The sequence below is a fragment of the Hyperolius riggenbachi genome, chromosome 4 (genome assembly GCF_040937935.1).
Source record: "Hyperolius riggenbachi isolate aHypRig1 chromosome 4, aHypRig1.pri, whole genome shotgun sequence".
NCBI lineage: Eukaryota > Metazoa > Chordata > Amphibia > Anura > Hyperoliidae > Hyperolius > Hyperolius riggenbachi.
Genome location: NC_090649.1, coordinates 87,327,230 through 87,343,715, shown reverse-complemented (window position 1 = coordinate 87,343,715; position 16,486 = coordinate 87,327,230). Strand labels below are relative to the sequence as shown.

Here is a 16,486-nt window from a genome sequence, read left to right as displayed (position 1 = left end):
ATAAATTGTGATAGGGACGTAATTTAAACGGTGTAATAAGCGAGACAAATGGGCACATAAAATGCATGGGTTTTAATTACTGTAGCATGTATTAATTTTAAACTATAATGGCCAAAAACTGAGAAATAATGATTTTTTTCCATTTCTATCTTAATCTTCCTGTTAAAATGCATTTACAGTAAAGTGGCTCTTAGCAAAATGTACTACCCAAAGAAAGCCTAATTAGTGGCGGAAAAAACGAGATATAGATCAATTAATTTTGATAAGTAGCGATAAAGTTATTAGCGAATGAATGGGAGGTGAACATTGCTCGGATGCATAAGATTTTCGAAGCTGTAGGCTGAAGTGGTTAACATACTACACCATATTGGGCTCTCGGTTTTTTTCTATTTAATTTTCTACAAGCTATTGTTCTTATGGATTCATTGCCACCTAAAAAGGTGACAGCTCGTACTTCTGCTCTGATAAGCTGTATAGCAGATATGGGGTCTCACCTGGCTTCAGGCAGCAGGACAGCATACTCATGGGGGGACGTGGTCTCTGGGAAGTTGGAAAGAATGGCGAGACGATGTGGAAGCAGGTCAGAACCATGGTAGGTGAACAGGAGATCCAAGGCTTGTACATTACTTTCCTACAATGGGAAACACGGCACAGAAATGACACATTAACATCATGAAAGCTAATTAGTTCTTTAAAGGAGTACTGTAGGGGAGGTCAAGGAAAAAAACAAAACAAAAAGAGTTGAACTTACCTGGGGCTTCTAATGGTCCCCCGCAGACATCCTGTGCCCGCACAGCCACTCACCGATGCTCCGGTCCCCGCCTCCGGTTCACTTCTGGAATTTCCAACTTTGAAATCGGAAAACCACTGTGCCTGGACGGTAGTGCCTTCGCTCCCGCTGACGTCACCAGGAGTGTATTGCGCAGGCCCAGTACAGTCTGCACCTGCGCAGTACGCTCATGGTGACGTCAGCAGGAGCGAGGACACGGCCGTAGCGGCGCAGTGGTTTTACGACTTTAAAGTCGGAAATTCCAGAAGTGAACCAGAGGCGGGTACCGGAGTATCGGTTAGTGGCTGCGCGGGCACAGGATGTCTGTGGGAGACCATTAGAAGCCCCAGGTAAGTTCAAATCTTTTTTTCCCCCTACAGTAGTCATTTAAAGGACATCTGAGGTGAAAATAAACTGATGAGAAAAAATACTGTATCTATCCTTCTCCTAGAAATTACTTTTTTAGATACACAGTTTTTTATTTTATATTTAAATCTAGTTTTTAAGTTTTTACTGTTTCATTGTCTCTGCTCAATGATACCTTCTTTGAAGTATGCCAAAACTCAAATCTATGAATCATTGAGCCTTGTTATCTCTTTCCTGCTCTCAGAAGCCATTTACTGACAGGAAGGTGTTTTATGGCTGTAATTACTAATCAGCGAGGGTTATTCTATAGTCTGACCCAGTCCCGACCCAGACAGAAACTGTCACTTGCATACTTGATGTTTAACTTTTTCAGGCAGAGAATGAAAAAAAGGAACACAGCATAGTTATTTGTGTGCTAGGCACTGTACAGACACATGTCTATCTCATCATGTCACATGTCACCTCAGCTGTCCTTTAAAGCAAACCTATATTATGTCAGGGTAACTAAAACATAAGTAAGATAGAACAGTGTCTTCTCTTTATTTACAAAGATATGAATGTAATTGTATTTTAATTGGTATTAAATTGGTATGCAGCAGAACAGTATTCAAATAGTTAAACACAGCACTCTATTATTCATTGGAAAGCTTGCTGCCACACCCAAAAAGGTGATAACATTATCTTTAGTTTACATTATGTTGTCTGCCACAATTAGTATACATTCCTAACTGTGAAGAAAACGAGCTCTCTCTGCTGTAGAAGCAAAGAGCTGAGTGATCACTAAAAATAATGTAATCTATAAATACAGCAGCTATGCAATAAAATGCAATGGCAGCTTTCAGAGCAGATAATCTGTACTTTGGGAACTCGTAATTTGTAAACAGACAATATTTTATGTGCACAAAAGCAAATATGGTAACTATATCGGTAATAAAAAGTAGGAAACACATTTTTATTCAATGTTATGTCAGAGTTTTATCCAACTTTAAACATCAGCCATGACAGTCTGATGTAAAATCAAATTGTCACTGCTGTAAACAAATGTAATAGTACTCACAACTTTTAAGAGAACCCCAAAGCGAGAGTGATCTGGAGGATGCCATATTTATTTAATTTTTTTTTTTTGTAAAATAAATTTTTTATTAAATTCTTATCAGTACAAGATAGTAAGACAGATCGAACAGAAAAAAAAGAACTATTATAACACAGTTATCTTGCCAAGTTGTTACATTTCAGTACAGATATTTGTGGAGATACATTTTCATCTAGGCAGAGTTGACATATAGCATTGAGTGGAATTATCAGGTACTGGAAGTAATGACATTGTTACTGCAAATCATCAAGTTTCATAGATAAGATCTTCCACCTTGTCATATATCAGGTTAATGTCCAGGTATCTAATGTATTCGTATTATCTCCACATAACTGAACCATGGAGGGTAAGGTACATAGAAGCGAACGATGGTGGCAAGAGAGAGTAACAGTGAGGAAAAGAGAAGAGAGGAAAGATGGGGAGGGGCAGATAAGGTTGGGAGGGATAAGGGGGAGTGAGTGAGGTAGAGATCAAGGGGGAAGGGGGGGACTAGGAGAGGGAGGCAGGTGCGTCCCCGCTTCGGGGGCCGAGGGTCCAGAGAACAGCCATCCTAGGTAGGGGCCAGATCATAGACGAAGTCTGATGGGTAGCTTCAATAGGCTAATTTTAGAGCAATTTTAGAGCATGTCAAGGGCCCTTGAGGAGTCACGAAAATCGATCCATACAGCCCATTTCCTTGAAAAAGCTTCGGCTGTGCCTTGGGAGTCAGAATAGAGATCCTCCATTCTCATGATGAGGTTAATTTCTTTAAAGAGTTCTGTCGTGCTGGGTATGATAGTGGATTTCCAGTGTCTGGATATAAGTAATCTAGCTGCTATCATTAACTGTGGGGTAAGAGATTTTTTAATAGCGGATGTTCTGCCGGGTAGTAAGGTTAGTAGGGCCATGGTAGGCGATAAGTGGAGATTACTGCAGTATAAGTGTTTATGTATCTGAGATATTGTGGCCCAGAAAGGTTGGATAAGGGGGCATTCCCACCAGATGTGGAGGAAAGATCCATGAGCCTGGGAGCATCTCCAACAAGTAGGCGGGGTATCTGGGTTGTATTTAGCAACTTGTGCTGGGGTGCGGTACCATCTGGAAAAGACTTTATAGTTTCTTTCCTGATGTAAGGTAGAGATAGAGGTTTTATGAATAAGTGAGAAAATCTTTTCCCACTGTTCAGCAGAGAGGGGGGACCCTAGTTCCTTGTCCCAGGTGTCGGTAAGTTTTAATAAGTCTTTTTCACTAGAGTCACATACGAGGAAAGAGTACAATAGCGAGACTTTGTGGGGGAGCGAAGAAGAGGAAGAGCACATACGTTCAAACTCCGTGAGTGGCCGGTGTATGTGGGATCTGGTGTTGATGGAATTGTGGAACCAAACGACCTGGTTTCAAAGCAGCCAGCCTAGCTCTGGCTTATTATCGGGATTGCCAATCCTATCACGTGCAATAAGCTTACCTCCATCAATAATGTGTCGAACCTGTGGCCAAAAGTTCCGAGGCCAGCCCAAAATGGAGTGTGAATGAACTCCTGAAGCGAAACATGGGTTGTCTAGTAGGGAGGTGAGTGGGCTATATGGAGATGATGGACTAAGTCTGCTGCTGAGAGAATGCCATGTGGTGAGGACAATTTGGGCCCAGAAAGCTATATTGTCAACATTAGGTTTCAGCTCAGGAGGTATCCAGATAAGGGCTCTAGGATCTAAGTTAGATAAAGAGGCTTCTAGGTCGATCCATTGCTTATCTGCTCTGTCTTGAAACCAATTAAGTATATGGGTAAGGATAATGGCGTGATAATATGTCTTAACCATCTTAGCGGTATGGACGAGCTCAGCTCGTCCATCACCGCCGATGGCTGCCGCTCAGGCCCTGCTGGGCCGATTTTGTTCAAATAAAGAGCAGCACACGCAGCCGGCACTTTGCCAGCCGCGTGTGCTGCCCGATCGCCGCCGCTCTGCGGCGATTCGCCGCGAGCAGCGGCGAAAGAGGGTCCCCCCAGCCGCCTGAGCCCAGCGTAGCCGGAACAAAAAGTTCCGGCCAGCGCTAAGGGCTGGATCGGAGGCGGCTGACGTCCATGACGTCACTCCGCTCGTCGCTATGGCGACGATCTAAACAAAACAAGGAAGGCCGCTCATTGCGGCCTTCCTTGTTTATTCTGGGCGCCGGAGGCGATCGGAAGAACGCCTCCGGAGCGCCCTCTAGTGGGCTTTCAAGCAGCCAACTTTCAGTTGGCTGCATGAAATAGTTTTTTTTAAATTTAAAAAAAACCCTCCCGCAGCCGCCCTGGCGATCTTAATAGAACGCCAGGGTGGTTAATGTCTGGGAGGCCCATTCCACCCTCTGATTTGGGGCGTGTGAGGAGTCTGAACTTGGTTCTGTGTGGTTTATTGTGCCATATGAATTTCAGTACAAGGGACTGTATTCTGTTTAAAAATTTCATAGGGATTTTAATTGGAATCGCCTGCATAACATAAAGTATTTTGGGGAGGGTGTCCATTTTAATGGTGTTAATACGTCCAGCCCAGGACAGGTGAAGGGGGTTCCAGTTATCTAGGTCCCTTGAAATTTTGTTAAGGAGGGGTATATAGTTGAGCTCAAATAGGTCAGAAGGATTGGATGATATGTGAATTCCCAGGTATTTGATTTTATGGGGTTGCCATTTGAAGGAGAAGGAGTTTTTTAGGGTAGATACAAGCATTTCAGGTAATGTAATATTTAACATTTCTGTTTTATTGATGTTGATTTTGAAATTACTCACATTGCCAAAGAGCTCAAATTCTGTAAGTAAGTTAGGGAGGGCAATGATGGGGTTTGATAGGTAGATCAGAAGGTCATCAGCGAATAGGGATAACTTGAAATGACTTTCATTTTTAATTATTCCTTGGATATCTGAGTTTTGTCTCAGTGCAACCGCCAAGTGTTCCATGCATAGGACGTACAACAGGGGTGAAAGGGGGCAGCCCTGTCGCGTACCATTCGCTATAGGGAAGGCGTCCGACAGGGTCCCATTAATCCTGACTCTGGCTGATGGATTTTTATAGAGAGCCATCACTTTACTCCTGAAGTTTGGGCCCAGCCCAATCTGTTCTAAACAGGATTCAAGGAAAAGCCAGTGGACCCTGTCGAACGCCTTCTCCGCGTCAACAGACATGATGCATAGAGGAGATTTGGACCGTTTGGCATGGTGTATCAAGGAGATGGTCTTTAACGTATTGTCCCTGGCCTCTCTGCCAGCTACAAACCCCGTCTGATCAGTGTGAATAATACTAGGTAGAATGGGTTTAAGTCTCTCTGCTAAGATCTTGGCGTACAGCTTGAGGTCGATATTGATCAATGAGATTGGTCGATAGTTGGCGCAACTATTGGGATCCTTGTCTGGCTTGGGTATTACTGTTATGTGTGCCATGGACGTTTGGTGAGTGAATGACCTATCTGCATTAATAGAGTTGAATGTCTCCAATAAGAGAGGGGTCAGGGAGGTACAAAATTGCTTGTAAAAGGGGGCTGTAAGACCATCAGGGCCTGGACTTTTGCCCTTTTTAAGTGCCCTAATGCATGTTATTAATTCAAATTCTGTGATGTCCAGGTCTAGTTCTTTGGCTAGATCTTCAGAGAGGGTTGGTAGTTTGGTTGCATTGATATAAGAAAGGATTTTTTCCTTTAGTTTGGTAGGGTTCATGTCGTGATATCTGCCTTTAATATTGTATAGAGCTTTATAGTAGCTATTAAATTCATGAGCAATTTCTGAGTTTCTGAATTTGGTATGGCCTTTGGCGTTCTTGATGGAGAAAATATTTGAGTTAGTGGTCTGAGGGTGTAGATAGTGGGCCAAGAGGGTACCACATTTACCTCCATGATAAAAGAGTTTGCTATGGAATCTCTCTCTGGCAACAAGGGTTTTCTGATCTAGTAGAGATAATAAAGATTGTCTGGTGTTTGAGAGTTCGAGATCTAGTGCGGGGGTGTAGGCCGATTTAAGAGTGGTTTCTAGATTTTGGATTTTAAATAATAGGTCAGAAATTTGTGTACCTCTTTCCCTTTTTAATCTAGCTCCATGTGAGATGAAAACCCCCCTTAATACACATTTAAGTGCCTCCCATTTAAAGGTTGCAGGTGTCTCGTCGTCTTTATGATCCCTCATGAACTGTTCTATTACTTCCTTGATGGCTGAGGCACATTGTGAGTCCTTCAGTAAGTTTTCATTCAGCCTCCATTGGAAGTGGCGATGGGAATGGTCGTTTGTGCAGAACGAGATGAATATAGGAGCATGGTCAGACCAAAGCCTGTTTCCAATAGAGGCCTGTATATTGAGATCTAATAGGGATTGAGAGACAAATAAGTAATCGATGCGGCTGAAAGTCTTATGTACTGACGAGAAGAAAGAATAGTCGCGTGTGTTGGGGTTAAGTGTTCGCCAGGCATCAACTAAGTGTAGAGAGGCCAGTTTAGACTTTAGCTTGGTTAGGGTAGCTTTGGTTAGGGAGGATCTTTGTGAGGAGGAGTCAAGATTAGGGTCAAGGCACAGGTTAAAATCACCTCCCAAGACTATGTCTCCTTCGGCGAATGAAGCCAGTTTAGAGAGGTAGTTCAGTAAAGCACCGCTCTGATTTTGGTTTGGAAGGTACAAGTTGGCTAAGGTATATTTACGGTTGTCTAGTTGAATAATTAGAAAAACAAATCTACCATGTGGGTCAATCAGCTCTTTTAAGATTGTGGTATTTAAGTGTTTATGGAACCCAATGGATACCCCTTTAGATTTGGTAAGGGGATTTGAACTATGGTACCATTTGTTGAAGTATCTGCCCCTGATGGTTGGGATTTGATCAGTTTTAAAATGGGTTTCTTGGAGGAAGACTATGGAGATCTTATGCTTGTGTAGGTAATGCAGGACTTGAGAGCGTTTATTTGGGGAATTGAATCCCTTGACATTGAAAGAGGATATCTGGCAATTATTCATGGATGTGAGTGTAAAATAAATACAGTCTTGTCATGTTACTGGGGCCCTGAAAGAGGCTACGGGGGGAACCGGGCGATCCCAAAGCAGGAGCGCACCTAGAGGAGGAAGTTGGGAGGGGAGGGTTAGAAAAAGACAAGCATAGAGAGGAAAAAAACATAACATAAACATAAACAGCCAGCAAAGCAGAAATGCTGGCAATTAGGAACAATACGTTCATGTGTCGCACCAGTGGTACTAAAAGAAGCGCCACTAGTGTGAGAGATCTGGTGGGGAGTGAGAACCAAGAACCGGACATGAGAGCCCAACCACTCCCGAACTCCCAACATAAAAACATTGCATGAACAGCCGAAACAGGGTTATTAAAAGTCGGGGTGGTGTGTGTGTCCAAATAGAAGGGGATAAAGTGAGGGGGTGGTCAATTTAGCTGAGTTACCTGTGAAAGATAATCTCAGATCAAGGCTGTATGAGGTCTCATCTGTCAGCATCTAGTGAGAATATAGTATTCATAATGGATGACCGGTCTCTGGTTTAGATCTATGTTGTGCACGGAGGAGATCAGGGTAACACGGTAGGTGGGATGGTACCGTGAAGGTAGTTAGCTGGTCTGAAGCGTCCCCCAATAGCAATTGTCTGGGTAAATTTAAGCAGCATGGGGTTATCCGTATGCACGCCTCAAAGCAATCGGAGGACATGGTTGTCCTACTAGGTCTCCAACAGTAAAGCAATTGGCAGAACTGATTTATGTTTCGGCTTAAGGGAGGGTCATACATCTGTTTGGGGGATATGGATACGTATAATGAGCAAGGTGAGATGTCCATGGATAGACTGGGAAGTGTAAGTGTAGGAATCAGGACTAATGCTATTGCGTGGAATTGATGCCATAAGCAGCGTTAGGTCCCTGCATAGGTTCAGTAGTACGGGGGGTGGGGGGGGAATGAGTGTCATTATGGGCCTCTTATTTAACCAACCCAACCTAGAAGGAGTGACTTCTCCCTGGCGTTCACGGACCTATAGTGGGGGGTTTCCCCGCTGAATTCTTTCCCCTTGAACAAAATCAATATGTGGTATCTGAGATACCAGTTAAACCATGACGAGTTCAGGCAGATATACGGAAAGTTGCATTCACCCAACACCCACTGAAGTATAATAGGTCTGAAATACAATACCATAAAACATTCATGCATATTAATAAGGCAACTAGTGTTCTCTATATGAGAGTCATAATGGTGACACAGAAATCCAATTTAGATTAGGTCCCATCTAGTATGGAGGACATATATCATACAGCAGACATAGGAATTGTGCGGAACCTCTGGGGTATATATGAACACAAAATAGGAAGGTGGCATTCAGATCTGGCGGTGTCCGGCTGAGGGGGATCTGTTATATAGTAGGGACAATATATCCAGGGGGTAAGGCATGGAGTAGCATAAGTCTGTGTGGCGGTGAACGATTGCTGTAGTGCCAATGGCGAGTGGTGTTACAGTTGCACCGCAAGAAGTCATAAAATCACTCAGGATAGGGGAGGTTTATGCTAGGGATATTCTCAGGGCCTTAATCGTCAGTGGTAAAGGGATCAATTTCAAAACAAGCTTTGGGAGAGTACTCACATTAGTTCGAGTGGTCTCAGCAAAGTTGAGGGTGTAATGGAGGATATAGCGAAGGTGATGTGTAGTCAAGGGACCTCCTAAGTGTTTGCCGAATCAGTGTCACGATTTACTCTTCTTCTGTTCTGGACTCTCCTCCACTGTTCTCGTTGTGGGAGTGCTGTGGTTGAAGAGTAAAGTGGCCATTCAGGTAAGGTGATCCTTGGAAGGTCAAAGAACTCCCTCACCCTTTGGAGGTCCGGCAAAGAGGAAAAGGTTGTCGATCTACCTTCTTTTGTCATGTGGATGGCGAACGGGTAGCCCCAGCGGTAGATAATGTCGTTTTCACGGAGTGTTGTTAGGAGAGGGCGTACTGCTCTCCTAAGCTGTAGTGTTAGTCCGGAAAGATCCGGATAGAGTCGGATTTTAACTCCATCAAATTCTATTTCTCCTTTTTGGCGGGCTGCTATCATAATTTTGTCCTTTTCCTTGAAGAAGTGGACCCGGCATATAATATCTCTAGGCTTGAGAGGGTCTGCATTAGGTGGGCCAGCAGTTCTGTGTGCCCTGTCCATTTCGATTTTATTGTCTGCTGGTGCATCTAGGAATAAGTTGAAAATGGCTTCTGCAGTGGCCATGATATCTGGGGCACGCGTAGCTTCAGGGACTCCGCGGATTCTTATATTGTTCCGCCTATTGCGATTCTCCATGTCATCCATTTTAAGGTAGATGGCAGAGATATGTTCTGAGTGGGAATCAATGGTGTTTTGTTGTTCCCTAAGCTTCTTGTCGACCTCATCTTGCCTCTTCTCAATGTCCTCAACCCGTTGGACAACATGGCTAAACTCTTGCCTGAATTCGGCCATATCCCTCCGGTGTGATTCTAGTATGCGGGTAACGCAATTCTCCAGGTCTTGTTTGGTGGGTAGGGAACGGATATATTCGTGTAGATCTACTTCCATGTATGAGTCAGCGCCTTCAGAGGACGTCGGTGAAGAGGGGTTTTGTATGGGTATGTATTGCGGGATCTTCGGTGAATTAGCCGGTGACTGTTGTTTATTACTGCCAGAGCCGCTTAGTGGGGAGTTGCGGCCCTGCCCGCCTTGTTGTTTGGAAAAGTTCCCTGTGTTGCCTTGTCTTTGTGGCTGCGAAGACTCGGCTGCTGTACCGGGTGGCATCTGAGGGACGCTACCCTTACCCGGGTTAGGTGGCGGTGGGCTGCAACCCGAAGGGCTTGTCAAATTACCTTCTCCTTGTGGTTGTGGAGATAGCGGTATGTTGTTTGGTGATGTTTGCCCCTCAGAGAGTTTGGGGAGTTTCGGGTTGGATGCCGGGGAGTTGCGGCCTTGTCCTCCTCGTGGTGAGGTCGCCATACTGCCTCCCTCTTGCTCCTGCAGTCTCCTCTCGAGCGGGCGGAGAAAGCGCAGGATTTGGGATGAGCTTGAGCGTTGCTTTTTAGTGGCGTCCTTCTTCTTTCTGCTGCCGCCCATGTGAAGCTGTCTGCGGACGGTCTTCGGCTGGTTAAATCAGTTTTAGGAGTCGGGGTGGTGGGAGCTCATGTAGAGAACGTCTTTACCCGGCCATTGGCAAGCCACGCCCCATATTTATTTAATTTTAAACAATGCCAGTTGCCTGGAAGTATGATCCTGATGATCCATTGGCATCAGCAGTGTCTGAGTCACAACTCTGAAACAGGCTAATCCAGTCAGACTTGAGTCAGAGCACCTGATCAGCATGCTTGTTCAGGGTTTTATGGCTAAGCATGTAAAGCCCCATCTACATCACACAATTTTTTGTCCGATTCGATTCAATCTGACATGTCCGATCGGGATTCGATTCAATTCAATTTGCCATTGCAAAACAATGCCGAATTGTATCGACTCTCGATCGGACATGTCGGATCGAATCGAATCAATGCATGGAATTGGACAAAAAATTGTATGGTGTAGATGGGGCTTAGAGACAAAGGATGAGAGGGACAGCAATGTAACTTGCTTTGTTTAAAAGGAGATAATTATGGAAGCCTCTATATATCACTCACCTCTGGTTTACTTTAAAAAGCAACAAAACCATATCAGCAATGTTTCCTCAGCCAGATAATAGTGTTTTGCTATTTATTTGTCAAGAGATTGGGCTAAACTTTCTGTTTAACGGCCTCATTTTGATAGATACCAGAAATAGTTTCTCTGCAGTAAAACAGAAAGGGGCTTCAGGTAATTTCTTATGCTGGGGATACACGGTGCGTTTCTGTACCGTGTATCGACCAGCTGATCCGGCCAGCTTATAATATTCAGCTGGCCCGATCATGCCGCTCGACCCACGCCCGCTCGATCCCCGCTGGCGGACAATGGCAGGGAATCGAGCGCTGATAAGGAAGCGCCGGCGGGGACGAGCAACAATCAATCCGCGCGGACGAGCGGGGATGCGCCGGCATCGAGCTGCTGGCTCGATCCGGCGCATAAAACGTGCCGTGTATGCCCGGCATAAGTAGGACTAGCACTAGTACCTTTGTTTATGTCATCATGTCACTTCAGTTATGCTTCAACTGTCCCTGCATAGATAAATGGTGCCTAGAAACCTTATACTCTGTTGGCAATGATCTACCGTGATACAGAAGTTTTTCATGTAATTGACGGACAGTTTCCGTCTGTGTCAGAACAGAAATTCAGCAGTCTTGGCTAATACAATATGTTAACATGAAAGCAGGAAGTAGACACAATGCAGAGTTATTGCAGGATTTGTATCAGCCGTAACAAAGAAATGCTTTTCTTTAAAGCTTATTATACTGTTGCTTATCTGAGCAGAGAGGAAGTTCTGAATTCCGGTCCGTACTAAAGTCACAGATTTGCTTTCAAAAATAAAGGATACGAGTCCTGGACTGAGCTGACCTTTAACCTCCTGAGCGATAATCCTGAGCTGAGCTCGGGGTATATCGCGCAGGAGGATTTCTCAGGCCCTGGTGGGCCGATTTGCATAATTTTTTTTTTGTTACACGCAGCTAACACTTTGCTAGCTGCGTGTAACTTCCGATCGCCGCCGCTCGCCGCCGATCCGCCGCCGCTCAGCCCCCCCCCCCCCCTCCCCGACCCCTTGCGCAGCCTGGCCAATCAGGCCAGGCAGCGCTGAGGGGTGGATCGGGACTCCCTCTGACGTCACGACGTCGGTGACGTCATCCCGCCCCGTCGCCATGGCGACCGGGGAAGCCCAGCAGGAAATCCCGTTCTGAATGGGATTTCCTGCTTACTCTGATCGCCGAAGGCGATCGGAGTGGGTGGGGGGATGCCGCTGCGCTGCGGCTATCATGTAGCGAGCCCTGGGCTCGCTACATGATTTAAAAAACAAAAAATTTAAAAAAATAGTGCTGCGCCACCTCCTGGGCGATATAATTGTATCGCCCAGAGGGTTAAGTGCGTGAAATTAATTAAGGTAAGGTGATTAATTTTGGATAGGCCTACAATGCCAATAAGAGGCTAAAGGCATTAAAAAGTGGAGCTGAGAAGCTTAGACCACAAGCAGAAAGCAGCTGCAGTTCCACAGCAGTGACAGCAACAACGCTCCCTGGCCTTAGATGATAAGCATATTAGAGCAAACAAAGGCAGATGGATAATAACATTTGTCACTGTGCCCGGGATCGTGCTCCTCCACATCTCGTTAGAAAAAGGATTACTTAATTGTAAATTAGTATTGACAGGATCATCTCGGTATACAGAGTTCAAAGCACACTGGGCTTTAACGCGGAGTTAACTAACTGCAGCAGATTATAAATGATAATGGAGGTGAAAGGCGGCGCGCTTAAAGAGGAATCAATTCCGCCTTTATTGCTCTGACTTTGTAACATTACCCGAGCATATGTTCTTGCTGACAGCACGATATTTTGGTTCCTAAACTTCTTGAAGAAGTCGGCGTCGTATCTCCTCTCTGCCGCCTCCGGCCCCCCGAGGATCTCCTGCAGGACGAGGGAGCAGATGTTACAGAAATCCTTCACAACACAGTAATGGAGCGCTTTATGAATGGATAATTCAAGGCTATTTATCACAGGCTCGGCACATTCCAACAGTGTTAAGGGCACAGGGAACTTTTTGTTTTGTTGTTTCTTTTTGACAAGCAAACATCTCCGGTTGCTCAACTGCCGCATGGTAATACAAACGTGCAAAGTAAACCTGTGTTCACTGACTAACCTGCTATCATATGTGATGTTAAAGGACCACCATCTTGAAAAAAATATCTATATATATATATATATATATATATATATATAATAGGCTAAGTGCCTCAACCTTCAAGCAAGAAGAAGAATTAGCGCCCTGCCCCCAGGGCCGGTCCAAGCAAGAAGAAGAATTAGCGCCCTGCCCCCAGGGCCGGTCCAAGCAAGAAGAAGAATTAGCGCCCTGCCCCCAGGGCCGGTCCAAGCAAGAAGAAGAAGTAGTAGAGCCCTGTCCCCAGGGGCGGTCCTACACTTGCTGCTGAGCTGGAGGGGGTAGTGGGCAGGAAGGGGGTATTGGGCACAGCGGCAGGGAGGGGGGTCGGAACCCCCCTCCCTCACCTGGGTCCCCCATCTGCATTCCCCCTCTAGCTTAAGTTCAGCAGCAGCTGCCGCTATTAGTAAGAGGAAGTGGGCGGGGATGACTCACCGCTTCCACGTTCCAGCATGCGTTCCACTGTCGTCACTTCCTACAATGCCGTCCACTTACAATACAGTGTTCGGCATTGCAGGAATTGACGACAGTGGAACGCATGCTGCAACGTGGAAGAGGCGGGTCATCCCTGCCCTGTGCCTCTTACTAATAGCGGCGGTGGCTGCTGCTGAGCTTAAGCTGGAGGGGGAGCCCAGATGGGGAACCCAGGTGAGGGGGGGGGGGGGGGGGTCCGACCCCCCTCCCCGCCACTGTGCCCAATACCCCCTTACTGCCCACTACCCTTTTATGTGGCGTATGCTACGCCGCGGGTCCGCTAGTATAAAATTAAAATACATGTAAACCCATACAAATAAGAAGTACCGTATTTTCCTGACCCTAAGATGCACTTTTTCTCCCTCAAAAGTGGGGAGAAAAGTATGTGCGTCTTATGGTCCGAATGTAACAATCGGGACCAGCACCAGGGACCCACACAAACAGCGGTCAGACATGCTAACCCCTGCCACTCACCGCACCAATGCGCCAGCGTGTCACTCACTTTAAAGGTAATGTCCAGGTGGCCTCTGCTTCCATATTCTTCCTTTAGATGCCAGCTAATCATGTGGGGCGCTGTCAATCATGGCCGCTGCAGTGGCCCGACACACTGACCCCTGCTGTCACTCTTCCTATGGCCTGATGCATCTGTACAGCGGCGTGGGTGCATGCTTTCCGCTAAGTCTCCTCTGCCAGAGGGCTGCCTCGCTCTTCTTGAAATGCCCATTTTGAGTGGCTGGCAGTCTTAGTCAGACACGCTGACCCATATGCCGCCCCCCGCACCAGCGCGTTGGATCGCTGTTCCTCCCAGCTTCTGCCTCCATATGTTCCTATCAGATGCCGTCAGCCAATCAGGTGGTGCCCGATGGTCTTGAGGGCGGGAGCAGGCTCTGCCATTCTGGCCAATCACTGCACTCGCTAAGATCAGCAAGTGCAGTTATTGGCCAGAATGGCAGAGCCTGCTCCCGCCCTCAAGACCATCGGACCCCTCCTGATTGGCTGACGGCATCTGATAGGAACATATGGAGGCAGAAGCGGGGAGGAACAGCGATCCAACGCGCTGGTGCGGGGGGCGGCATATGGGTCAGCGTGTCTGACCAAGACTGCCAGCCACTCGAAATGGGCATTTCAAGAAGAGCGAGGCAGCCCTCTGGCAGAGGAGACTTAGCGGAAAGCATGCACCCACGCCGCTGTACAGATGCATCAGGCCATAGAAAGAATAACAGCAGGGGTCAGTGTGTCGGGCCGCTGCAGCGGCCATGATTGACAGCGCCCCACATGACTGGCTGTCATCTAAAGGAAGAATATGGAAGCAGAGGCCACCTGGACATTACCTTTAAAGTGAGTGACACGCTGGTGCATTGGTGCGGTGAGTGAGGACCTGATTGGCCGGCAGGCATCTGAAGAGGGCCATGGGAGATGCAGCAACTGGCCACATGACAGAGTAGGGGACACAGGACAGAAAAAAGGGGACACAGGACGAACGCAGGAAGGACATGGGGGGCACAGGACGAACATAGAAGGACAAAGGAAGGACTGAGGAGGACAAGGAGGGACACAAAAGGCACAAGGGGGACCCAAAATGTACAAGGGAGCCATAATAATTTGGGGGGATTGGGGCAAAAGGTCCATAAGACGCCCCTGTGACATGGACACACCAGGATAAATATATATATATATATATATATATATATATATATATATATATATATATATATATATATATTTATTTATTTTTTCGATTTTTGTCCACAAAACCTAGGTGCATCTTATGGTCCGAAAAATACGGGTATGTTTCTTCTGCAGTAAAATTAGTTTTCTCCTATGTTGCTGTCTTATCTATGTTGCTGTCTTGTCTGTCCTATGTTTTTACAGTACTTTGAAGAAATCTGACAGAACTGACAGGTTTTTTGTACAGGTGGCTGGATAGTGTACTGGTTAAGGGCTCTGCCTCTGACACAGGAGACCCAGGTTCGAATCTTGGCTCTGCCTGTTCAGTAAGCCAGCACCTATTCAGTAGGAGACCTTAGGCAAGTCTCCCTAACACTGCTACTGCCTATAGAGCGCCCTAGTGGCTGCAGCTCTGGCGCTTTCAGTCCGACAGGAGAAAAGCGCGATATAAATGTTCTGTGTTTGTTTTTTTTTTACTAGTCCATCTCCTCATGGGGGACTCTCAGTATCTAATTTATTCTTTACAAAAGCACTCGTTGGAAAGGATCTGTACAAAGATGCAGGGCACCCCCCGTACCTGTTTGCACACTATTCTGGCAGTTGGACTGAGTAACTGACATTCACTAAGGCCACGTTCACATTTAACGCGGACGTCTGTGCATTTGGAACGAATTCGGAACTGGAGTGAATGGGTCAGTCGCGCGTTTCTGCAAAAAAATGCGTGCAGCATGCGTTCCCAGACCGCACTGGTCCGGAACGCATGCAGTGTGAACATCAGAAACTGTCTGATGTCGTGTGAGTCTGCCTTCTGTATGCGTTCCCGAAACGCGGATGGGAACGTGTGCAGTGTGAACGGGGCCTAAGTGCTTTTGAAAATAATGAAAACCCTGAGAATCCCCCATGAGAAGATGGGCTACTCCAAATCCTTTAGGTTCCCTCAGATTTCTACTACCCACTGTAAGTGATGGCAACATAGGAGAAAAGTAATTTATAGCTCATTTTACTCTGTGAGAAATTAACTTTTTACGTATGGGTTTTCACGTATTTTAAATGTTACAATTTTTTTGTGATAGAGTTCCTTTAAAGAGAATCTGTACTCTAAAAGTATTACAATAAAAAGCATACCATTCTATTCATGATGTTCTCCTGGGCCCTTCTGTGCGGTTTCTGCCACTCCCTGCTGCAATCCTGGCTTGTAGTTGCCAGTTTTAGGCAGTGTTTACAAACAAAAGACATGGCTTATAATCACCTTGTGATAGGCTGAGAGGAGCTTAGACTATGACTCATACAGAGCCTGCAGGGGGCATGGATAGGGTGTGTATAGCTTCTATCCTATCACAAGGAGAGCAGCACATTCCTACCTGAGTCGGACACAGCCTTCAGAGGAAAGAAGAT

The 16,486-nt window shown here is 46.1% G+C and overlaps 1 protein-coding gene across 2 annotated transcripts in view; it reads right to left on the bottom strand.

Annotated features, from left to right (window-relative positions):
* Positions 1–16,486, bottom strand: part of NBAS (NBAS subunit of NRZ tethering complex) — a 916,216-nt gene that overhangs the window by 686,945 nt on the left and 212,785 nt on the right. For both annotated transcript variants that reach the window (XM_068280281.1, XM_068280282.1), the window contains exons 20-21: positions 12,595–12,699; positions 495–631 (exon numbers count right to left, since the gene is read on the bottom strand). In XM_068280281.1, the coding sequence (XP_068136382.1) occupies positions 495–631; positions 12,595–12,699 (242 nt within the window). The remainder of the gene's footprint in view (positions 1–494; positions 632–12,594; positions 12,700–16,486) is intronic.